Source organism: Lissotriton helveticus, chromosome 6 (assembly GCF_964261635.1).
Source record: "Lissotriton helveticus chromosome 6, aLisHel1.1, whole genome shotgun sequence".
In the NCBI taxonomy this organism is placed as follows: Eukaryota; Metazoa; Chordata; class Amphibia; order Caudata; family Salamandridae; genus Lissotriton; species Lissotriton helveticus.
In genome coordinates, this window is record NC_136067.1 from 8,856,549 (window position 1) to 8,883,254 (window position 26,706).

The 26,706-nt window shown below is 48.3% G+C and overlaps 1 protein-coding gene across 1 annotated transcript in view; it reads right to left on the reverse strand.

The window, feature by feature from the left end:
* The window catches only part of LOC144762121 (cullin-9-like), a 343,786-nt gene that overhangs the window by 245,085 nt on the left and 71,995 nt on the right, over positions 1–26,706 (reverse strand). The window contains exons 5-8 of the mRNA XM_078647249.1: positions 22,804–22,939; positions 21,239–21,429; positions 16,469–16,513; positions 14,987–15,350 (exon numbers count right to left, since the gene is read on the reverse strand). Of these exons, the coding sequence (XP_078503375.1) occupies positions 14,987–15,350; positions 16,469–16,513; positions 21,239–21,429; positions 22,804–22,939 (736 nt within the window). The remainder of the gene's footprint in view (positions 1–14,986; positions 15,351–16,468; positions 16,514–21,238; positions 21,430–22,803; positions 22,940–26,706) is intronic.

Genomic DNA, 26,706 nt, shown 5'->3' on the forward strand with positions numbered 1-26,706 from the left:
CTGATGGCAGTGAGGGTCTGTAACATCAGTGGCAGAAGAGGAGGCGGCTACTGCTGCAGATATAGCCGAGTAAAAGGCCCTGATGGCAGTGAGGATCTGTAACATCAGTGGCAGAAGAGGGGGCGGCTACTGCTGCAAATACAGCGGAGTAAAAGGCCCTGATGGCAGTGAGGTCCTGTAACATCAGTTGCAGACGAGGAGGCGGCTACTGCTGCAGATATAGCCGAGTAAAAGGCCCTGATGGCAGTGAGGGTCTGTAACATCAGTGGCAGAAGAGGAGGCGGCTACTGCTACAGATACAGAGGAGTAAAAGGCCCTGATGGCAGTGAGGGTCTGTAACATCAGTGGCAGAAGAGGAGGCGGCTACTGCTACAGATACAGAGGAGTAAAATGCCCTGATGGCAGTGAGGTCCTGAAACATCAGTGGCAGAAGAGGGGGCGGCTACTGCTGCAAATACAGAGGAGTAAAAGGCCCTGATGGCAGTGAGGGTCTGTAACATCAGTGGCAGACGAGGAGGCGGCTACTGCTACAGATACAGAGGAGTAAAATGCCCTGATGGCAGTGAGGGTCTGTAACATCAGTGGCAGAAGAGGAGCCAGCTACTGCTACAGATACAGAGGAGTAAAAGGCCCTGATGGCAGTGAGGGTCTGTAACATCAGTGGCAGAAGAGGAGGCGGCTACTGCTACAGATACAGAGGAGTAAAAGGCCCTGATGGCAGTGAGGGTCTGTAACATCAGTGGCAGACGAGGAGGCGGCTACTGCTACAGATACAGAGGAGTAAAATGCCCTGATGGCAGTGAGGGTCTGTAACATCAGTGGCAGAAGAGGAGGCGGCTACTGCTGCAGATATAGCCGAGTAAAAGGCCCTGATGGCAGTGAGGGTCTGTAACATCAGTGGCAGACGAGGAGGCGGCTACTGCTGCAGATATAGCCGAGTAAAAGGCCCTGATGGCAGTGAGGGTCTGTAACATCAGTGGCAGAAGAGGAGGCGGCTACTGCTACAGATACAGAGGAGTAAAAGGCCCTGATGGCAGTGAGGGTCTGTAACATCAGTGGCAGAAGAGGGGGCGGCTACTGCTGCAAATACAGCGGAGTAAAAGGCCCTGATGGCAGTGAGGGTCTGTAACATCAGTGGCAGACGAGGAGGCGGCTACTGCTACAGATACAGAGGAGTAAAATGCCCTGATGGCAGTGAGGGTCTGTAACATCAGTGGCAGACGAGGAGGCGGCTACTGCTGCAGATATAGCCGAGTAAAAGGCCCTGATGGCAGTGAGGGTCTGTAACATCAGTGGCAGAAGAGGGGGCGGCTACTGCTGCAAATACAGCAGAGTAAAAGGCCCTGATGGCAGTGAGGTCCTGTAACATCAGTGGCAGACGAGGAGGCGGCTACTGCTGCAGATATAGCCGAGTAAAAGGCCCTGATGGCAGTGAGGGTCTGTAACATCAGTGGCAGAAGAGGAGGCGGCTACTGCTACAGATACAGAGGAGTAAAAGGCCCTGATGGCAGTGAGGGTCTGTAACATCAGTGGCAGAAGAGGAGGCGGCTACTGCTGCAGATACAGAGGAGTAAAATGCCCTGATGGCAGTGAGGTCCTGAAACATCAGTGGTAGAAGAGGGGGCGGCTACTGCTACAAATACAGAGGAGTAAAAGGCCCTGATGGCAGTGAGGGTCTGTAACATCAGTGGCAGAAGAGGGGGCGGCTACTGCTGCAAATACAGCGGAGTAAAAGGCCCTGATGGCAGTGAGGGTCTGTAACATCAGTGGCAGACGAGGAGGCGGCTACTGCTACAGATACAGAGGAGTAAAATGCCCTGATGGCAGTGAGGGTCTGTAACATCAGTGGCAGAAGAGGAGGCAGCTACTGCTACAGATACAGAGGAGTAAAAGGCCCTGATGGCAGTGAGGGTCTGTAACATCAGTGGCAGAAGAGGAGGCGGCTACTGCTGCAGATATAGCCGAGGAAAAGGCCCTGATGGCAGTGAGGGTCTGTAACATCAGTGGCAGAAGAGGGGGCGGCTACTGCTGCAGATATAGCCGAGTAAAAGGCCCTGATGGCAGTGAGGGTCTGTAACATCAGTGGCAGAAGAGGAGGCAGTTACTGCTACAGATACAGAGGAGTAAAAGGCCCTGATGGCAGTGAGGGTCTGTAACATCAGTGGCAGAATAGGAGGCGGCTACTGCTGCAGATACAGTAGAGTAAAAGGACCTGATGGCAGTGAGGTCCTGAAACATCAGTGGCAGAAGAGGGGGCGGCTACTGCTGCAAATACAGCGGAGTAAAAGGCCCTGATGGCAGTGAGGGTCTGTAACATCAGTGGCAGAAGAGGAGGCGGCTACTGCTGCAAATACAGCGGAGTAAAAGGACCTGATGGCGGTGAGGTCATGTAACACCAGTGGTAGCTGCAGCTGTTCAACTTATTTGCCCAAGATAAACAAAACATGTTCTCTTCTTGGACATAATCTGGGAGCAAGAAGTTGGATCTGTTGAAATCGTGAAATGGGCGCAGCCCAAAGATGGGACTGGCTCGTCTGTGGCAGAGACCACCTGCCTGGCACATTTACTTCCCAAATCTCTCAAGACGCTTAGTCTCTTGGGCCAATGTGAGAGGTACTTGACGTCAGAGGTCTTGGAAAGCATCCAGGCTTGGTTGATGACTTCAGGCTCAATGGTCCGGGTGGGCTTCAGCGGGAGAGGAGAGTCTGAAACACGGCATAGATCCCTCGTTCTCTGGCAGCCATCACAGGGCAGGGTCTTTAAATCACTGACCAGAACTGCATGGAAACGTGACTTGTGAGGTCCAGGCCTTTAAAGTCGCAGACATTGGCCTGCAGATTAATCACGGGGTGTCCCTAATAGGACTACCTATTAGAAGGAGGCCTAGACCACTGATCCATGAAGGTGCGCCCACCCGTGCATGTCAACATGCAGCGAATGGGATCGATTCAGATAAGCCAGGTAAGACAGGAGTGTTGTGTCTGCTCCTTTTGATGGCCCCAGAATCAGTGGAAGCTGCAATGACGTTGGCAGGCATTGTACAGAATTCAACAAACGTTGCATCAGCACTGAAGGCTTAGGAAGCACAGACTCTCTAAGCCGCCGCTTTGCACTCAGAGCAGCGAGTAAGAGAGGGAGGGAAGCATTTTGGTAAAATCTGCAATCTGGTCAAAGGTTAAATGGAAGAAGCTTAGTAACTCTAGGGTAAGAGGAGTCTGAGCTACTCACAATGAAGTCCCTCTCTCCATGATAGGAGGAAATCTAGAAAAGAATACAAAGATGAAGTCCAAAAGAGAAGGTAAGACCGTACAAAGACTCCAGAGACCCAAACAGAAAGCCGGCTCAGGATCAGGAGTGAGAAAACCACAGATTTCTGGGTACGATGTGTCTAAGAGAGCTGTGGGGACACAAACAATAAGACCACCTGAGGTGAGCATCCTTTGACAGACCCTCAGTTTGTGGTTCCCAAAATCCGGACCCTGTGGTTTTCCCGATATCGAGGTCCAATACCCGTGTCACGAAACCTCAACGTACCGAGACGATTTTGGTGTCTACGAACCAATAATGATTAGGACATCATTCCTATGTATTTGCGTTACAATCGAGGGTTGCCAACACCCCTAAATCACAGTTTCCGTCCCATCCCTTAAACTCCATTTTGTGAACGGCATCCATCTTGCATCTTGCCCTCATGATAAGTCAATTAAAGGTCGAGCTTGATCCAAATAGACACGTCCACCTTTCGTGACTTTCCCCTGACCTGTCCCAACTGACTCCACTGTCTTCGGCCAAACCTGTTTAGGCAGCTCCTCGCCCAGTGGCCGAATACGATAGCATCTACGCATAACATTCCACGAACCATTCACTACATACAGCCCATGTTTCCTTCAAACACGCACCTGTCCCCGTATCTTGTTTATGGCCCTTTTTATGGCTGGGTTGTACCTTCCTTTATTGGTGGTTCATCTATATATGATGGGAGTTCCCGATCCAACTGGGTAATCTATCAGCAAACTGGACATCTAAAATATGGGCTTGCTTACATGACTTCGCTCTTTGTATTGTTGTAGAAATATGTGTGTTGCCATACCATAAACTCAAGAATTCTTGCTTGAAGCCATATATTTGATATATAAGGAGACGGCTGGTTCTGTAAAAACGAACAGTCTCCCAAGAACCTACTCTCTGTGTGGTGTACTTCTGGGACACGTGTTACTTGGTAGCTACCAATAAAACTTGATCTTTGACTGCGACTAGAAGACTACGTGTTTCTGTGGTCCGGAACAAGGGAACTCAGAGGTCTTCGGGTGTTATCCCCTGACACCAGCGGGTTCCTAAAAACCCGTTACCTCAGTTGGCGCCCAACTCGGGGCGATATCAAGCGGTGACGGTCCAAGCCAGATGTTCGCGAGGAGCTTCGTGTGAAAATTCCGGAGGACGGCCAGCCACTTCAGCGACCCCTGTATGTCGACGTGGTTCCGAAGGTCTTTGCTGCGAGGTTCCCCGCGTCCCGACGGCTACGAAGGACTGCTGCCCTGACTATCGCCTTGTTTTGGACCCAGTGATCCTTGGTAGAGCGAAACGATAGACGAGTCTTCTAGCGACGTCATCGATCTTCAAATACTTCAGTTAAGTATAAGTGGAGCGTCTCCTAGTCCTTAGTTTGTTCTTAGTTTTTGGTATCCTTGAGATACGACTTGATTTGGAACTTGCAAGCCCCAAAGCCGAAGGACTCGTGTATTCACGAGAAATATCGTAACAGATAATCCTTTGAAGTTTGAAGCTAGACCAGTGAGCGAAGATGCCTGGTTTTAGCAAACTTGGAAACTTGTTTTGTCTTGGTTGTAGTAAGGACTCCCAGTTGGAAGATTCTTGTCCGGTTCCTCCAATTGGAACTCCAATGTATGAACTCTATGTGAAGCACGGCATAGGTCCTATCACATATAACGAGGTATGGATAAAATACACCCGCAAGGATGGTGTTTTAAAATGGCCCCAATATGGTAGTTTCGACCAAGAAATATTAGATAACTTAGAGGTCAAATTGTTCAAGAAGAAAGCCCGGCCGGCAATGTTTGACTCTTTCCGCTTATGGCGCAAGGAAGCCAAACAGAAAGAAATAAGACTAGCAAAAAAAATAAAAGAGGTATGTCAATGGTGCAAGCTGCCGTTGCATACAGAGATAACGAGGAAGAGCAGGAGAGCGAACAGATGCTTAGGAGCAAGAAACTAGCGATAGATAAATGTTACCCAATGCTGCCAAATAGAGGAAAAGGTCAACAGGAAGGATCGAGAAAGATCCATTGATGTCCCACCTATTAAATTCTCCGCCACCCTATGCACAAAATGCCACAGCACCTCCGCAACCTTTCGTTGCACCTTTGGTAGCTGTAATACAGGCTCCTTTACCGCACTCACCAGCTACTCTTCAGCTGGCTCCTGTTTCTTTGGCACAGCCTCCTCAAGGCTCACCGATCACATCTATTTCTCCTACCGTTCCTTCTAAAATTTCGCCTAGCGCACCTTCTAGTCTCTCTGATACTCGTTCTACGAACATTTCTGTTTCTGCTTTGCGTGACTCTGTTCTACTACCAGCTATTCCTCCACTTTCACCTTTCGTCTGGCATAAAACGGCCAGCATTGTTACTAACTTTCCTTCACCACTTTTTCGGTCGCCTAAAACGACCCCTAACACGGAACGAAGACAATTGCGAAGCCAAATGCCTGATTATCAGGAAAGGGAAACATTGAATAAGTTAGCACGAAATTGGGCTATGGATACAGCGAGATATGATGTAGAGTCTGTCATGAACGTTTTCCGTCAATGGGATGAACCAACGCAAAGATACGTCTTTGAGCAGATGTGTGTTTTCCTGTGTGAGGATTTGGAAGATAATGGTCAGAAGAGCAACCTGCAGGAGTTGTGTAGGTTACGATTTAAATTTGGGGAGGGTATGATAGTTGGTCCCGACGTTGAAAGAGCAGTAGAGATATTATTATCACATCGAAGTACAGGTGGTAATTCTGGGTCATCCTCTGACAGTGGTACGTATAGTAGGAAAAGAGCGAGACAGTACCCCATGAGAGAGGTTCCTCCGGTCTGGAGGGAAGGTGACGCAACTGCAGTTCCACCGGTTCTGCCTCATTTCCAGCGTGTATGGGTACATGTCCCCTGGAAAAGATCCGAAGTTCTAGCACTCAAGCAGACACTACCCGATCCCCGTAAAAACCCGACTGGGTATTATAAGGAGTTGTCCCAAACTGCAAGCTCATGTATAATGAATTTAGCGGATATAGACATGTTTGGGAACATTGTTCCACATCCTTTATGGAGTAAGATACGTCATACGGATCATGACCAAGAATTAGGTGACTCATGGGCAAACATTGCGACTACAGATGCTAGACAAATCGGTGGTTTCAAGCCTGAGCCGTTAATAGCTGCACTTCCTGGTAGAATTATCGCATACATGAAGACAATTATGCCTGAAGTACGTGTAAACTGGGACAAGCTATCCGCGTGCAAGCAGAAGAAAGACGAGAATGTGTCTGACTTCTTCACGAGATTTGAGGAAACCTTCACTGACCATAGTGGTCAGGATATGGCTACCGAGGGTGGCCAAAGACTGTTTGTAGACAAGTTTGTACACAATTTGCTTCCTGAATTGTGTGCTAAACTAAAAGACTCAGAAAGTGCTTGGGCTGTCTCTACGTCAGCGCAGATTCTAGCAACAGCCCAGTACTATGAAAATAGGCGTAAAGACGAGTTAGACAAGGCAGACAAAAAGACGAAAGATTTGAAAACTAAAGTTCTTCTCCAACAGGCCTATCAGCCTCGTATGGCTAGCCAGCCTAATTATCAACAGAATCAGCAGTACTCTAGAGACGCGCAAGGAAACGAGCTTTCCCATCAGCGTCCTACGTATGGCCCGAATCAATGTGCGTATTGCAAAGAAGAGGGCCATTTTAGGAATAATTGTCCGGCTCTTGCACGACGTTTAAACGGTGCACAAGGTGTAAGGGAAAGAGGTGTTCAGCATGCCTCTAGAGGTAGAGGCCGTGGAAATTTCACTCAGAATATAACTTCTTTTCCACCTCAGAAATCAATGAATAGCTTTGATCAACAGGGTAATTCATCGTCCAAGTCAGCTCAGTACTATGCTGACGACTATTACACCGAACACGACAATGAGGGTAACGATCGCTAGGACAGCCATGGACAAAGAGAGGGAGTTGTTTCAGTTCCAGTAGATCAGGATGGACCTTATGTCGAGGTAATTACCTCAGGAGTGTCAGAGCCATTTCTGCTGGATACTGGTGCTACAAAAAGTTGTATTATGCACTCAAAACTTCCTGGCGCACCTTTGTCTGGCGAAATGAATGTCTCAGTAGGCTTCTCTGGCCCCCCTGTTAGAAACCCGATCTCTAGTCCTGTTTCCGTTTCTGTTGGCCCCTGTGAATTAGAAGCACCCCTCATTCTTACAACAGGATGCGGTGAAAATTTTTTAGGATTGGATTTGCTAAAGAGGTTGTACGCGACTTTGTACTGTTCTCCCTCGGGAGTACAGCTTACTTTAGGGAGAAAAGTCATTTCTCCAATGTACTTGTCCAAAGAAGGTATCCCAACCGAATTGTCATCACTTCCAGATATACTATGGGCTAATGGTTCCAACGATGTAGGTCGTTTAGAGATAGCACCGTATGTCATAACTTTGAAAGCAAAGGTCAGATTGCCACGTATTCCCCAATACAAAATTTCTAACGACTGCGAACAGGCATTGTTAACGATCGTTTATGATTTGGTCGATAAAGATGTTATCGAGGAAACAACAGGAAAGATTTGTAACAGTCCAGTTTTACCGGTCTTGAAACGTACTGATCCTTCACAGCCCCCTGTGTATAGGTTTGTGATTGACCTCCGAGAAGTAAACAAGGTAGTTATACCGCAGTTTCCAGTCGTCCCCGACATTACTGCTTTATTGACAATGGTTCCAGCTTCAGCAGCTTGGTTCTCGGTGATTGACCTGAAGAACGCTTTCTTCAGCATCCCGATCGCCGAAGAGAGTAGAGACCTTTTCGGCTTCAATTTAGGAGGACGAAGCTTCCGCTTCAAATGCGCTCCTCAAGGCTACTGCGAAAGTCCATCAATATTCAGTCAGGCTTTGAAAACACAACTAGACACAATTGTACTGCCAGATGGGTCAACATTGATTCAGTACGTAGACGATCTACTGATCGCTGCAGACACTGAAGAGATTTGCAAGGAAGCTACGTTGTCGCTATTACGTCACCTATGTGACATGAAGCACAAAGTCTCCCTTTCAAAACTGCAATTTTGTCGACAGAAGTAACCTACCTAGGTCACATCTTATCGAATGAGGGAAGGAGACTGACACCAGAAAGAATACAGGCAATCACAGAACTAAGTGCCCCAAGGACACTGAGAGGTGTCCGAGCTTTTTTGGGCATTACATCGTACTGTAGACAATGGATACCGAATTTCTCACTACTAGCCAAACCCTTACTGTCACTACTCCGCAAAGACACGCCTAAACCTATGCCTTGGTCTGAAGATTGTCAGACGAGTTTCCGCGAGTTGCGCGATGCATTGTGTTCGGCTCCTGTGTTGGGAAACCCCAACTACAGTAAGCCTTTTACATTGTATGTCCACGAAAAAGAAGGTTGTGCATTATCAGTCTTAATGCAACTCTTTGGGGACAAACAGCGCCCATGCGCGTATTTTTCGGCAACTCTGGATCCAGTGGCTAAGGCACTGCCAAGTTGTCTAAGAGCAACAGCCGCAGCAGCTGTCTGCATTCGACAGTCTGCTGGATTAGTCATGAATAACACTCTGATCGTTATGGTTCCGCATGCAGTAGACATTTTACTAAATAGGACAAAGACACAACACCTTACTAGCGCTCGACTATCCAGTTACGAACTTACCCTGCTAGCAAGTCACATCCATATAAAGAGGTGTGATACACTCAATCCCGCTACGTTATTACCCATCCCGACAGAGACAGACAAGATTGACAAGCATGACTGCTGTTTCAGGACAGAGGAAGAGACAAAAGGGAGAGTAGACTTACAGGACACTCCCCTTCCCGAATGCAATGATACTCTATGGGTTGATGGTTCATGTTTCAAGTTGCCGAATGGTGATACGACTACAGCATATGCCGTAACGACGTTACACACCATTGTAGAGACTGCACGCATTCCCCACAGTTTTGCACAAGCTGCAGAGTTGATAGCGCTTACTAGAGAATTTGTGTTCTGGCGAAAGGAAAGCGAGTGAATGTGTACACTGACAGCCAATATGCCTTTGGTGTGGCTCACAGTTTTGGGAGATTATGGCGTGAACGTGGGTTCCTTACGTCCCATGGTGCAAAGATACAACATGGCCAGCTAGTTAATGAGCTCCTTGAGTCACTCACCTTGCCCCTACAAGTCGCCATTATAAAATGTAGTGCACACAGAAAGATTCAGGATGATGTTGGCCGTGGAAATGCATTTGCAGATGAGGTTGCGAAAGGAACTGCAAGGAACACAATGAATCGGATGTATGTCATGGGTCCCGCTAGATGGACTGCTGATGTAGGAATGTGTGAGGACACCATTGAAAGCGTAAAATCAATACAAGCCGAGGCCACTGAGAACGATATGAATGAATGGAGAGAAAGCACAGGTAGATTGGATGCGAATGGTTGTTGGGTCGAACTATCGGAACACCAGCGATGGTTACTACCTAATGCATACGTACTTGCAGTGGTAACGATGGCTCACGGAATGGCACACATCAATTCGAGAGGAATATGTAAACTATTGGCCCCAGTATGGCAGAATAGCAATATCCCAAAGTACGCAGAAAACGTGGTCAGAAAGTGTATGGTATGTTTGAAGTACAATCCCGGTAGGGGAACGCCAACTCCAGCTGGTCATTTTGCGCCTCCAACGTACCCGTTCGAGGTTTTGCAGCTAGATTTCATCCACATGGAGAGGTGCAACAACCTGAAATACGTTCTCGTTGTTGTTTGCGCCTTTTCAAGGTGGGTGGAAGCGTACCCCCTTAAGGACAACACCGCCTTATCGACTGCCAAAGCCCTTGTCAAAGAGTTCTTCCCTAGATTCAGTATGCCTAGAATTGTCTGGAGTGATAACGGAAGTGAATTCGTAGGATGCGTGATGAAGACAGTGTGTGAGTGTCTAGGCATACACCAAAAATTCCACTCTGCGAATCATCCCCAATCGGCTGGATTAGTAGAATGCTACAACGGCACTCTGAAACTCAAACTAGCCAAAATCCAAGCCAGTACAGGTCTTAAATGGCCTGATGCCTTGCCTCTAGCACTTTTGTCAACCAGGACGACTGTCCACTCCAGGTTAGGACTTAGCCCCCATGAAATCGTGTTTGGCCGCCCAGCCAACGTCTGGGGCGTGCCAAGACCCAAGAAACTGAGCGAGATAGAGCACCCCGTACTGCTTGACTATTTGTGCTAATTGACAACTAAATTGCGTGTTTTACACCAACAGGTTCACAGTTCTTCTCCACCAGCCTCTGACGATCCAGGTCACCTCATCGAACCCGGTTCGTGGGTTTTGTTGCGGAATTTTCAGCGCACCAACAACAGACAACCGAGGTGGACCGGACCGCACCTGGTACTACTTTCAACAAGATCTGCTGTTCGGGTTGAAGGCAAGAAGAACTGGGTACATGGGACCCACTGCAAACGGGTCCCTCTACCCCTTCCATACGACCGGTGGGTCAACAAAGGACTTGCTGACTCTGAGACAGAATCCGTACCTCGCTTCATCCCTTTCAGCGATGCCCGTTTGAAAGAAACTAGCACCGAAAAGAAGAGTGATCATATTTTGCAAGGACTTGTGTCACCATCTATGCAATTGGACACTACTGACCCTGAAACGCTGTTTGAAGATCACACCGTACCTGGGAAACGACGATACAACCTGCGGTCTAGACAAAAGAACTAATAAAAGCTTGATCTAATGTAATTTCCTCTTCTCCCCTAAGAACTATTTTTTGAATTTTCAGCTCTCTCGTCCCAAGGGATCTAGCTCATTTTTGATTTTTCGAACCGCCATCCGGTTCTGCTGCTAGGGTCGCGGTTGAAGTCTGGGGAGTGCAACTGGGAAGTTCTAGGTCCACGGTTCTGATTGGTCCACGGGAGTTACCCCGGACTGAGCAGAGCGCGCTCCCTGGGAGAATCAATCAACCACCGCGGGCAGCAACTAGAGGATGGAGTTTCCAAGGGTAGAGAGACCTGTCAGACTCACGAACTTCGAAAAACAGTTATGCACGATACTGTCCAGAAGAGGATCCCTGATATTATGTGTTTTAATGTTATGTAGCATACTTGTGTTTTTTATTGGTTATACCTTGTTCGTATTTAAAGTTACCTTTTCGAATGACACCCAGACACCACCTCCTCCCACTATTTCTCCACACTACTTTCACCCTTTACCTGAACACGAGTCTGCCCGAAGACTCGAATTTGTAAACAACTCTTTCATCCAGCTTCTACACCAACACCATTTTGCCATTTAGGTACTATGGTTCTCTGTGGGCTTTCCAGACCATGTTCCTATTCGCCCTAGAACCATACCCGACCCGTTCCGCTGCGAGCGACTCCAGTAACAAGGCACTAATTGCAGGGATAAGGAACATGAGTAGGGATATCGACACCTATCTGACAATCCCCAAAGATGAACTGAGTCCCTACACCCGTTGGAACGTGACCAAACATGGGGTTTACCTGGTCAAGAGCCAGGCAGCACAGAAATCTCGCCCAGTTTGGATAGTTCCCCACCGAGGTCACTTATGCTTACAGGGTATTGGTAGGAACCCCACAGCACAGTTAGGAAAGAGCATTTGCACGGAAACATATGTATTTGCTTCCCGAACTTCCCCGATACTCTTGGCAGCTAAAGGCACGTATTTCTTTTGCCACGACCAAGCCTACACGTGGTTGCCCCCTGATTTCTCAGGTATATGTTTCATTTCATTTCTGCTGCCTCCTACCTACACGGCCCGAGCAGATTACCACCGGACAAGGACAGCTAGAGGTGTCGTGAGTAAAGACGACACCGCGGGTCAGGAATTCGCTGACTTCGTAAAGGGTTTTCTGCCATTTTGGGGGCCTATGGTGAACAGCAGGAATATTCGCCAGTTAGCGAGGATAGTTGAATCCGCCGTGACCACAACGGCCGGAGCACTTGGCAATTTGACAACAGAGCTTCAGTCGGATCGACTTATGACCCTTCAGAACCGAATTGCCTTAGACATTATACTCGCCGATCGTGGTGGTGTGTGTAGAGTCATCCAATCCAGTTGCTGCATTTTCATCCCTGATAACGCACCAACAGTATACCAGGCCATCTCCAAACTACACGAAATATCTGGTTCCCTTCACATTGAGAAAGGGGATTGGTCCCTGCTGGGGTGGTTCTGGGAACTGATCACTGCCTGGGGATGGAAAACTTTGATTTTCATCGGGATGATCTTGGCACTTCTGTTCATGTTTTGCTTGTGTATACAGTGTGCTCCTGCACTATGTGGCCTCTGTGCTACCTCGTGTGTACGGAAGCCTGTGTCACAGGATGAGCTGAGTAGCAGAATGATGCTCCAGCAACATCTCCACGAATTTCTTCATACCGATTTGGACTCAGATTAGCATGAGTTATTGCCTTATATGAGGGCAAAAGGAGGGTCTGTGGTTCCCAAAATCCGGACCCTGTGGTTTTCCCGATATCGAGGTCCAATACCCGTGTCGCGAAACCTCAACGTACCGAGACGATTTTGGTGTCTACGAACCGATAATGATTAGGACATCATTCCTATGTATTTGTGTTACAATCGAGGGTTGCCAACACCCCTAAATCACAGTTTCCGTCCCATCCCTTAAACTCCATTTTGTGAACGGCATCCATCTTGCATCTTGCCCTCATGATAAGTCAATTAAAGGTCGAGCTTGATCCAAATAGACACGTCCACCTTTCGTGACTTTCCCCTGACCTGTCCCAACTGACTCCACTGTCTTCGGCCACACCTGTTTAGGCAGCTCCTCGCCCAGTGGCCGAATACGATAGCATCTACGCATAACATTCCACAAACCATTCACTACATACAGCCCATGTTTCCTTCAAACACGCACCTGTCCCCGTATCTTGTTTATGGCCCTTTTTATGGCTGGGTTGTACCTTCCTTTATTGGCGGTTCATCTATATCTGATGGGAGTTCCCGATCCAACTGGGTAATCTATCAGCAAACTGGACATCTAAAATATGGGCTTGCTTACATGACTTCGCTCTTTGTATTGTTGTAGAAATATGTGTGTTGCCATACCATAAACTCAAGAATTCTTGCTTGAAGCCATATATTTGATATATAAGGAGACGGCTGGTTCTGTAAAAACGAACAGTCTCCCAAGAACCTACTCTCTGTGTGGTGTACTTCTGGGACACGTGTTACTTGGTAGCTACCAATAAAACTTGATCTTTGACTGCGACTAGAAGACTACGTGTTTCTGTGGTCCGGAACAAGGGAACTCAGAGGTCTTCGGGTGTTATCCCCTGACACCAGCGGGTTCCTAAAAACCCGTTACCTCAAGTTCTTTCTGTCTCTCTTGTGCCTCAGGGGGTTGGAGATGGATGGGCGGACAGCGTGCCAGAACACTGGGTGAGGCAGACCTCCTGCACTGCTACTTGCAATGAACGTCTGCTCTTGCCGACTGGGAGCTCACCTCACTCAACTACCACCTACACAGTGCTAGGGCGGAGAAGCACAGAGATAGTCCTACTTGGATAGGTAGGAACTGTGGCAGAGGCTGCTCAAGGGAGGATCTGGGCTAGATTATCTGATACAAGTCTTTAGAGACACCAACGTGAACTAAGACTTGGTCCTTGACAAGACCCCAATTACAGGGATTTGACTAACGTCTCATTGCCTTTCAACAGGCCTGGAGCACCATGCCTGGAAGAACAGACTAGATTCATCCTACAGTGAAAGGCAGCCTGCCCCAGCCAAACCCAATGGAGCAAGACAGTCTACTGAGCTGAGGTTTGGTCCTCCAAGGGCCCTAGGCTTAGCTCCACGTTTATGGGTCTACTAGATCTGTTTTTAACAGGTTGTTGAGTACTGGGAAACACTCAGTGCTTTCACCTTTTCCAGGATTATTTGCACAACCTGTGTAAGGAAAATACAGATGACATTAGCATAGGAGGGGAAAGGTCCTTATGTGACAAACTTTTCTACCCAATGTGTGATCAGGTACTCTTACTCTGCAAGCAAGCCAGTGCAAATCTTGAGAGACTTTATACTGACGGCGGCACGTATAGTGACTGTGCACCAGGTGACTGCACCAAAAATAGGCCTGGGCGTAGTTTGCGGAACTCCGCAAAGTTACAAAAAAACTCTGCGAAGTTCCGCGAGTGGCGGAGTGCAGTGCGAACTGCAGTTTGTGCTGGTATTCCTGCAGCTCGGGTAGAAACACGTGTTAGTGGCACCAGCATGTAAAATCTTTAAATTAACAGCAACACAAGCAGCAAATGTAAAACAGAGTAGTGCCATGGTTTATGTCAACATTCATGCATCAACGACGGAGAACCAGTCAACACATCTGGCTGTAGCTTCAGATTTAAACACTGTCTGCATTTGAGAATCAATAGGAAAGGGCCCAACTTAGATTTATTTTCAGGAGAAGAATCCTGAGGCACTTGAGCGAGCCTAGCAACATTCTCAATGAAAGGCTTTGATGAAATTCAGAGGTTTACATACACCCGAAGGTGGCAGGAAGGAATTCTTCAGGATTCCATAACCTGCACATGTAGAGGAAACTGCATGCTATCGAGGAGTGAGTATACAGATATTATAGATGCAAACCTAAAAACAGTATCTTCTAAAATCCCGACCACTCATCTTAAGCACACATCACCCTCCTGAGGTGTTTTGAATCCGAATGCATACCTCTGGATTTTTCATCCATCTCAGGAAGTTGTATCCCCTCTGCTTTCAGGAGCTCATTGAAAAGTTGTACATCTGTTTCCTCGGTCGGGAGGCCCGGTGTTGGGGCGGCATCGACAGACAGAGAGTCTTTTTTGGATTTTTTGGACAGAGCAGCTCCAGAGTATTCCGTTGGGATGCTGATTCCATTTTGCCCAATCTTCTCAGGACCTCCTTTGTCGAGGAAGTATTTCATGAAGACATGGGAGCTGGTCAGGTCACTGAGGGTGCAGCCCTTGCAATGTTGGTTTAGGAACCACAATATCTTCTGTGCCAGCTCAACGGGCACTGATAGCTGGACCAGGACTTCTTCCGGCAACTCTGAAAGCTGTAGAAAAGGACAGTTACAGACGCACTAAGAGGGATCATCCATTATAGATATGACTGACTCCACACTAGAAATTAATAGGATCACAGTAAAACAGCAGCAGCCTTTTCTGCAGAAAGGAATGTATGGTACGTCTGCCCAACATGTTGGTGGCTCAGGTCAAGCTACTTTGCCTCAAATGCATCACTGTCAATTAACGCCGGGATATTACCTTTACAACATTCATGCCCTAAGTGTTATCTGACTGCAGTGGTTTGATCTGTATTTCTGTGCCTTTCCTCACCCTTTTCTCCCACAGGGCAGACCAGATTCTGACAGGTCTTAGTAGACAATAACGCCATCTCATTTATAAATTTTGCTCCATTTGTACCAGCTGCTTTAACTTTACCTCTTCTAGAAAAGGGGTGATCTTGCACTGTTTGTCTGAGGTACATACCCCGCTTCGCTCTGATAGGACGGACTACTCTCCTTTCATGGGGGTGGGGGGGGCTCAACCTTACACAGGCATCTGCAGGGCTCTGGTTTAGACAACAGCACGTATTAACCAAACACAAAACACACAACTTTCTGCTAAACTACTCAATGACAGACAGTCCGGTACAGTCCTAGACATTCAGCACACCGGTTCAGTAACCACTGCTGCAACCATCTACTCCCCTGCGCAATACAGTTCACCTTCGCTGCTTCCCTTACCCATCACCCCCTACCTCAATGCCGTTACCACTCACTCCCGTCCTCCATGCCCTCACTCCTCACTCCTCTTCTTCATCTTGTTACCCCTCACTCCTACTCTTATGTTCTTGTCCCTCACTCCCCTCACTGCTCTCACCCCTCACTCGTCTGTTGCTGCAGTTACCTTTCGTTTCCCTACTCTATGCCGTTTCCCATTACTCCCGTTCTCCATGTAGCTACCCCTTACTCAGCTCCACCGTGCTCTTACCTCTCACTCATCTTTCACGTAGTTACCCCTCTACTCACCTTCTCTGTGAAGCTAACCTTCACTCACCGGTTGCTGCGGCTGCATTTTGCTTTCCTCCTTGCTGTTACCACTCACTCAGCTGGTCCTTGTTGTTGCACCGTGCTCGCCTGTTGATACAGTGTAAGGAAACAGAACTTACCTGAGGGAGTTTCTCCTCCTTGGCCTCGCCACGCTGCGCTGAGTCCTGAAAAAGAAAGGAAGATCATTAAAACAAAGGAGGGACAATGAAAACAGAAACAGGAAGAAACAGAGGAAGATCAAAGCCTATTTAGTTATCCCCAGGGACCCGACGCAAGACACAAGAGGCTAGACACGCCACTGAGGTTACTAACGTGAACACGCTGAGAGGAAATGCACAAGCAAGAAGGCAGTGCTCAGCAAATGGAGGAGGACAGTGTAGACCAGAAAACAAAGGTGCCCCTGGAGCAGCAGCCGAAGACTCTGTGATGCAATAAAAGCGGCCGGAGCACCTCCAAACAGGCCAGAAAGGCATCAGGCTCCCGCTACATTCCTGGGGGGGAAGTGGTTTTGTCAGTTGAGTCTTGTACAGGCAATTGACCACATTACTTAAGCCACTGACCAGAAGCATATACAATTACAAAGGAGGGAGAAGACGATCCTACGTCATGGTCCCGATAAAGTGGGGAGGTGAAGAGAGGAAAATGAGGACATATTAGAAGAAGGGATAAATTACAGAGTGAATGTAATGTAATGTAATGTAACGTCACATTTGTATACCGCTACTACCACTCCATGGAGCATCATGGCGCTTGGGACCAACCCAGCTGGAATAGGTTGGTGGACTAGAGGCAGCTCAGTACATACTACACACTTTACATCAGTGCCCTACAGGCAGCATCAGTGAGGGAGAACACCCAGGACTTCAGGGACTTCCTGAAGTGGCTCTCATTGGACAATAGCCGAAGCTGAGGTGGCAGTTTATTCCAAGCCCTGGAACCCAGGACAAAAAGAGATTTCCCACCTTTAGTGACAAGTCTGAATCTAGGGGTTACCAATAGATTTTGAGTGGCGGACCTCAGGCAGCGAGCTGGCTGATAACGTTTGAAGCCATTGGACAAGTACCTGGGCCCTTGTAGCTGAAAAGCTCTAAAGGTGATGATAAGAATCTTAAATAAAATACACTTGTGTATTGGTAGCCAATGGAGAGTCTTAAGCGCGGCCGAGGCAGATGACTTTGTAGGCCAGCGAAGTACCAAACGGGCAGTAGCATGCTGGACCAACTGCAGCTTGTGGAGCACGGCTTAATTAGTTCCCGCATACAGGCTATTGCAGTAGTCCAGTCTCGATGTTATCAATGCTACTGCTACCGTTTTCCTTGCTGCCAACGGAAGAAGATCAAAGAACTTCCTAAGCGATCTAATAATATGGAAACACGTGCTAGCCACGCCTACCGCTTGCTGCTTAAATGACAGTTGGTCGTCAAACTTGATGCCCAAATTACGAGCAGAAGAAATAGTGTTGGGGGAGCTTCTGCATCCTCGGGCCACCATTGTTTGGGGGAGAACAAGTTATGAGGACCGAAGGGCAGGATTTCCGTCTTCCCAGAGTTGCACTTGAGGTGATTGTTATTCATCCACTCAAATGTGGCCGTAAGGCAGTTTTTCAGAGTTTCCTCTGCTCCGGGCAGTTCCCTGTCCAACACCAGGATAAGCTGTGAGTCATCAGCGTATGATATTGTGCTAATCTGATAAGAAGCGATTAGCTCAATCAGGGGTACCATGTAAAGGTTGAAGAGTACAGGGCTCAAACTGGAGCCCTGAGGGACCCCTGAGCTGATGACTTTTACTTCAGAATTAAATTCACCCGGTACCGTGACTTGACGTCTTTGGTTGAGGAAATTTCTAAACCATGCCAATGCCACTCCTCCTATCCCTATATATATTTATAGGGATATATATAAACGGTCGACCAGAATTGTATGTGAGACCGTATCGAAGGCCGCCGATAGATCGAGTAAAATTAAAACGGCCTTCTTCCCTTGATCCAGAGCCATTCGCAGAGTCTCTGCCGTAAACAAAAGGGCAGATTCAGTCGAATTTTTAGATCTAAACCCTGATTGATTGGGGTGCAGGATGTTATTCTCCTCAAGAAAATTCGTAAGTTGGGTATTAACGAATTTTTCCGTCAGCTTAAACACCACGGGGAGCAGGGAAATAGGACGCAGGTTAGAAAGAGTGGTTGGGTCAGGTAAAGCCTTTTTCTGAAGGGGCTTGACCGCTGCAAGCTTCCATTCGCAAGGGATTTCTGCCGTAGCCAGTGATGAATTAATAATGCTATTGATAGTTGGATTTACCTCCTCCACTAATGCCTGTAAAACCAAAGGTGGACAGGGGTCGAAGGGGGATCCCGATTTACTTACTAGAATGGCCTCATGTGACTCCTCTAGGGAAATGGGGGCAAATGAATCAAGACAGGTAGTATTAATTGTTTCCTTGCCCAGCCCCATCCTTTCCAGGTTCATCGCGGCCGATGACACAGGGGGGAAATCCTTCACGATGTCTGAGATCTTCTTCTCAAAATAATTAGCAATAGCATTACAGAGAGGTAGAGAGGGGGGAATTTCCTGCGAGAGAGCTGTAGGATTGGTGAAGCTGTTGACAATCTTAAAAATCTCCTTCTGTCCATTTCCAGAGGTAGATATAGCCTCTAAATAGTGGGCTTTTTTTCCCAAATTAATTGAGGCATGATACTTCCTTCGGGCAATTTAAGAATAAGAGTAATTCCCAGGAAAGCAGCACCGCGTTAAGGATTACCAAGTGAATTACCCACTAGAAAGGCTTAAGACAGACGTTTGAAAAACTCCTGGAAACCAGAGATTGGAAATACTAGAAAGCGCATTTGCATCTTTAGGTTATTTTTTATCTTTGTTGTTTTTACCCTCATCATAAAACCAGAAAATTATCCTTTACTAGATGGTGGGTGGGCAGGACCAACAGGAAAAGAAGGGAACATCCCTACCTTTTATCAGGCTAATTATACTTGACAGCTAAAAGTATTTCAGATAAAGAATAGTAAGAGATCTCCTATTATTTCTATTACAAATTACCCACCGGTGCATGGTAAGGGACAAAGGCTTAATGCGGTCCCAATCTCGTTGAAAGAGAAATCTGTATTTAGGAGGACGGGGGAGGTAAAAGGACAGGATCACATGACAGACTGAGATCCTGAGACTGAAGGGGTAACAAGAAAACATGAAGACCCCAGCCTTAAGGAGTTGCTACAAGCCATTCCGGCCTCCAGGACAGCCTTCGAAACAAAAACAGACATCGGTCGACGTCATGCTAATCCGGGCTGAAATGGGGACAATTGCGGACCATGTGACATCACTGGCCACCACCCTGAATGAACACTTGGGCTCCATCATCGGTCTATCATATTGACTGCGGACGCCCACTGCTTCAAAGAGACAACCAAACAACTCCAGGTCAGAAATGAGGACGCTGAGGGTTGATCCCGTCGTAATAATGTTAACTCCGTGGGTATACCTGAAAAAGCAGAACGAACTGATGTTGAGAAATTCACTGAGGAGCTGGAGATGCTCGACACATATGGCAAATTCTTTAGGAAATTTATGAACTAACAGAAATCAGTCACATTCCCACTGATCGTCTGGAGCTCACCGGCTCCAATGGACACTGGGCGTGTCCTTGATATAGCCCAGGAGGGCTATCAAGGGGCTCGGTGGAGGATGGTGGTCTGTGATCTGGGTGCCATAGACCGCCATCCAGAAGAGAGCAACCACAGGGCTTTCCTACGAAACATGGAGAAAAAAAGCTTTATCAGCGTTGAACCTGCATCACAGTGAGTCCTCAAAGCTACCCTCACTCGCCCGCTGTTGAAGCTACCCTTCTCACCTCATTTGTGTCATTTCCCCTCACTCGCCCGCTGTTGCAGCTACCCTTCTCACCTCATTTGTGCCATTTCCCCTCACTCGCCCGCTGTTGCAGCTACCCTTCTCACCTCATTTGTGTCATTTCCCCTCACTCGCCCGCTGTTGAAGCTACCCTTCTCACCTCATTTGTGCCATTTCCCCTCACTCGCCCACTGTTGCAGCTACCCTTCTCACCTCATTTGTGCCATTTCCCCTCACTCGCCCGCTGTTGCAGCTACCCTTCTCACCTCATTTGTGTCATTTCCCCTCACTCGCCCGCTGTTGCAGCTACCTTTCTCACCTCATTTGTGCCATTTCCCCTCACTCGCCCGCTGTTGCAGCTACCCTCCTCAACTCATTTGTGCCATTTCCCCTCACTCGCCCGCTGTTGCAGCTACCCTTCTCACCTCATTTGTGCCATTTCCCCTCACTCGCCCGCTGTTGCAGCTACCCTTCTCACCTCATTTGTGTCATTTCCCATCACTCGCCCGCTGTTGCAGCTACCCTTCTCACCTCATTTGTGCCATTTCCCCTCACTCGCCCGCTGTTGCAGCTACCTTTCTCACCTCATTTGTGCCATTTCCCCTTACTCGCCCACTGTTGCAGCTACCCTTCTCACCTCATTTGTGTCATTTCCCCTCACTCGCCCGCTGTTGCAGCTTCCCTTCTCACCTCATTTGTGTCATTTCCCCTCACTCGCCCGCTGTTGCAGCTACCCTTCTCACCTCATTTGTGCCATTTCCCCCCCTCGCCCGCTGTTGCAGCTACCCTTCTCACCTCATTTGTGCCATTTCCCCTCACTCGCCCGCTGTTGCAGCTACCCTTCTCACCTCATTGTTGCCATTTCCTCTCACTCGCCGTTGCAGCTACCCTTCTCACCTCATTTGTGCCATTTCCCCTCACTCGCCCACTGTTGCAGCTACCTTTCTCTCACCTCATTTGTGCCATTTCCCCTCACTCGCCCGCTGTTGCAGCTACCTTTCTCTCACCTCATTTGTGTCATTTCCGCTCACTCACCTGTGCCTTCTGGCTCTGCTGAATAAGTTGGTTCACTTCTAGCTGTTCCTGAGATTCAAGTTTCTTGATGAAGAAGAGAAGCTCCCACCATTCAGACTGGCTGAGTTTTCCAGAGGCCTCGTTCTGGCTGTCGGTCAGGTACGGCAAGGTGTACAGACCCCCAAGTGGCTTGTAGTAAAATGTCTGAGACACTGAAAATTTAAAAAGCAGAAGAAAGATTGGGTAAAAATAGGCATTTAAGAGCAGAATGTTTCTATGCCAAAACCTACCAGTGTAGGAACTCAAGAGTGTGAGACAAAAACGTTTTGCTAAGTTTAAGGTCATCAGAAAGTTTGGTGTCAGAGACTGAAGTGAATGACTTGCTAGAATAAAGCAGACAAGGTCTGACAAATAAAATACATTCTAGTATCATGTGTAATGTCCTCCCATACTCCTCAAAGGGGCTATTCTAACTTAATGGTACATCATCAACTACTGAAGGACAAAAGGAGTCAGCGACCCATGGCACACAACTCTTCGACACAATAGTAAACAGACCCACCTACAAATTACTTCACTTCACTTTGCCAAGGTATTAAAGAATAACACGGCACAAAAATACTATCATGCGCACATAAGGCCACAATGTGGCAAGAACACACTCTGTTGATTCTTCAAAAATACTATCATGCAAACATAAGGCCGTAAAGCGACAGAAACACACTGTTGTCGCTTTAAACATGCTTTCATGTATATGTAAGGCAATAAGGTGGCAGGATCACACCATGGGGTTGCTTCAAAAATACTATCATGCATAGGTAAGGCCATAATGTGGCAGGAACACACTTCATTGCTGCTTCATGTTTTTCCGTAAACAAAGGTCGGATTCTGTATCATTTCCAAAAAAGTGTAAACATTTCTACCTGGATATTCATCCAAATGACAGAATTACGTTTCACTTTTTCCAGTACTGCTGTTAGAGGTGGGAGCAATATGGCTGTGGTCAATATAGCATAGGTCTCACTGTACAAAACTGTTCCAATGACCATTAAATCTGCATATTAAACATACAGTTGTGTGCAGTTATTTTCCCTCAAGTTATTTTCTTATTATTGCTATGATATACTATTTGTTTTTACATGTTACAACAACTGCGCTAAAAGTATTTTGCATTGCATCTCACCTCCTAGAAAAGTCTGGCTATACCTCCTTACACCCATTGCCAATAAAACTCACAATAACGGCTATCCATCTTAAGCCAGGCCGCTTCTTTTCTCAACTCACCTCTTCGTTTGGCACAAGGCTGTTGCTATCTTGACCGAACTCAACTGGTCATCATTAGTAGCCTTCCTTACTATCTAGCAGAGAACTCATTGGTCTGCCAGGCATGGGCTGGTAACCTCACTGCAGTTACCAGTGGCAACGACATGACCCCATCCCAATGCATCTGACTACCACATCACCGCCTACGCTTCCAGTCTCAAGGTCCTGGCCTCATATGGTTTCCAGCCTGTTGTACTGTGTGGAAGACACTGGACATAACCTACACTGGCAGTTCTTTCTCAACATGCTGCGCCCGTGCTCACCTGCTGTCAGCTTTAAGTTTTCTGTCAAATGGGAGGCCTTTTCTTGAGTCTCCTTCTCCGACTGTCCAGAGGAGCTGATAATCTCAACCATGTGCCAATGGACCCAGTATGTGCGTCCCAGTGACTGCCAGTACACCTAGAAAGAAGGGAAGTGTGAACCAAACATTAGCTATCATACACGTGGCAGGCACTGGGCCAGGAAACCAAGCCATCATTGTCTAGGCATCTGAATGAACATTACAACCACAGGTCGCTCTATAAAGGGGAGTTTGCTCCTTGGATGTTAAATATCAGAATCTCAAAGCAAGCACAGTAGGAGAGAATCAAGTTGATTCTCTTGGAGGGAAAGTAAGCTTTGCATACAAAGCATTGTACACAAGAGTACTATGATGTAAAGACAAGGGAATCCAGCAGGTAAGTGGTTTTGAAGAATTAATTTAGCAGCAATATAATACGTCTGAACAGCACAGCCGGTAGAAGAGAACTGCCACAAACAGAACATAGAACATGGAACAGCAGGGAGAGCAGGCCCGCTTTAGGTGACCGCCCGGACTCGCTCCTGACCGGTTGCTCCCTCCTTGCTCCTCTCCCAGTACTGCTGCTGCTGTCTTCTTGGGGATCTCCGCACTGCTGATTTACATCACGGTATCGCCTGCATTCTGTAATCTAGAGGCATCGCCTGCATTTGACCAATTTGCGCTGTATTTCAAATCTCATAACTCACAGTGATTGTAGCGCCGCCCGCCCTGCTTTGCATGTGTTTGTAGCGTCACCCGCCCTGCACTGCATTTAACTATATTTGCCCACCTGGCAGCAACGTGCATTATTGTATTGTATTAATTTGCGCTGTCCCAGACGACCTACTGCCCCTGCCTCGCCTCCCCTCTGACCTCCATCTTGTTTGCTGTTGTTGTTTTCCCTGCCCCTCCTCCCCGCTACCGCCTCCCAGCTGCTGACCCTCCCACCCTCCGCCCCCTCCACCATCCATTTATGGCCAATGCCTCCACGCGCAGCGTCCACGCGCTACGGACACGCCGAAGGTGCGCCAAAGGTAAGCCCGTCTACGCCCGTCCGCGCCTGGACTGCGCCCAGCGCCAGACCCCCTGCCCCTCACGCCGCCCAGCCCCCCCGCATTACCTACGATGCCGCATCCCTCCTAGCCCTTAACTCCGGTCGCGCCCCGAACTGCGTCCAAGCCGCCCCTGGACACACCCATGGACCCTTCTCCTGCTACTCCTGCAAATTCTGCGGCACAGACAACATCACCACTACGACCACACCACAGACTCCCAACCCCAACCACCTACAATGCATCCTTCTCAACACCCGATCAGTCCACAGGCACGCCATTGACCTATGGAACCTACTAGACACCATCTCTCCAGACGTCGCCTTCCTTACGGAAACATGGATGAACGCTTCCTCCGCACCAGACATCACCATTGCCATCCCTGAAGACTATAAGATCACTCGAAAAGACCGTACCAGCCACACAGGAGGAGGAATCGCTATCGTCCATAAGAAATCAATCCGCATATCAACCAACTCTGACGCCAACCTCGCCAACTCCGAACACCTTCACTTCCAGATCCACATCGACCCCAAAACCACACTCCGAGGCACCCTCCTCTACAGACCACCAGGACCCCGCGCAAAATTCAGTGAAGACATCACGGACTTCATCACCCCACACGCGCTCCCCTCCAAAGACTACATCCTTCTGGGAGACCTCAACTTTCACCTTGAAAAGAACAACGACCGCAACACCGCCACCCTTTTGGACAACCTCGCCAACCTCGGACTTAAACAACTTGTCACTACCTCCACCCACATCGCAGGTCACACACTCGACCCCATCTTCACTTCCAGCAACCATGTGTCCTTCAGCCACACCACAGACCTCCTCTGGACTGACCACAGCTGCGTTCACTTCTCCTACAACAAACCAAAACCCAGCATCCACCTCCAACCCACCCTGCAAAGAAACTGGAACAAAATCACCACGGACCAAATCTCCGCTTCGCTCCTTCAAAACACCCCAGCCCTCTCCTCCAACACTAACGAAGCCGCCGCCAACCTCACCAGTTGGCTATCCAAAACCGCTGACACCCTAGCACCACTGAAAAAACGTCAAAACAAACCTGGCAGCAAGAAGGCCTCATGGTTCAACGATGATCTTAAGAAGTCCAAGAAACTCTGCCGCACCCTTGAAAAGACATGGAAAAAAGACCCAGCCACCAGCACCAAGGACGCCTTCAAAAACGCCACCCGCATTCACCACCAACTAATCCGAAAAGCCAAGAAAACAGCATTCAAGGATCGACTTGACAACAACGCTCACAACAGCAAGGAACTTTTCAACATCGTCAAGGAATTTTCCAATCCCTCGGCCAACTCCAACGACATCACCCCCTCTCAAACCCTCTGCGACTCCCTAGCCTCATTTTTCCACAACAAGATTGCAGACATCCATAACAGCTTTGACAACCAACCCGGAAACCAACCCACCCTACCAATTGCTGATCACCCTCCCCCCGCGAACACCCTTAACGACTGGAACCCAATCTCCACTGAGGACACCATCCGCCTGATGAATTCCATCCACTCAGGATCCCCCACAGACCCATGTCCTCACCACATCTTCAACAAAGCAGACTCCGTCATAGCACCGCACCTCCGAGACGTCATCAACTGCTCCTTCAACTCCGCCACCTTCCCGGAAGACTGGAAACACGCTGAACTCACCGCCCTTCTGAAAAAACCCACAGCGGACCCCACCGAACTCAAAAATTACCGCCCCATCTCACTTCTTCCATTCCCGGCCAAAGTCATCGAGAAAGCTGTCAACAACCAGCTCGCCGCCTTCCTCGAAGCCAACAAATCCCTCGACCCCTCACAATCCGGATTCCGAGCAAAACACAGCACTGAGACCGCCCTCATCGCAGCTACAGACGACATTCGAACTCTACTGGATAATGGTGACACTGTCGCCCTCATCCTCCTTGACCTCTCTGCAGCATTCGACACAGTCTGCCACAAAACACTTTTACATCGCCTCAATAACATCGGAATCCAAGGAAAAGCACTTGAATGGATCACCTCGTTCCTCACCGGAAGAACCCAGAGAGTCCGTCTTCCACCATTCACGTCAGAGGCCTCTGAAGTCATCTGCGGCGTACCACAAGGATCCTCACTCAGCCCCACCCTCTTCAACGTATACATGAGCCCCCTTGCGGCCATCGCACGCCAACACAACCTCAACATCATCTCCTACGCGGATGACACGCAACTGATCCTTTCTCTCACCAATGACCCCAGCACCGCCAAAACTAACCTACACGAAGGAATGAAAGAAGTTGCCGAATGGATGAAACTAAGCCGCCTGAAACTGAACTCAGACAAAACAGAAGTCCTCATCCTAGGTACATCCCCATCTGCATGGGACGACTCCTGGTGGCCGGAAGCCCTCGGAAAAGCACCCATCCCGACAGACCACGCACGGAACCTAGGCGTCATCCTGGACTCTTCACTTTCAATGAACAGACAAGTCAGCGCCGTATCCTCTTCCTGCTTCAACATTCTTCGCATGCTCAAAAAAACATTTCGCTGGATCCCCTCCGACACAAGGAAAACAGTCACCCAAGCTCTGGTCACGAGCCGACTGGACTATGGAAACACCCTCTACGCAGGTACTACCGCAAAACTCCAGAAGAAACTCCAACGAATCCAAAACGCCTCAGCCAGAATCATATTAGACATCCCACGCAACGAACACATCTCTGGTCACCTTAAAGACCTCCACTGGCTACCCGTCAATAAGAGGATCACTTTCAGACTGCTTACCCACGCACACAAATCACTCTACGACATCGGTCCAGAATGCCTCAACTCACGACTATCCTT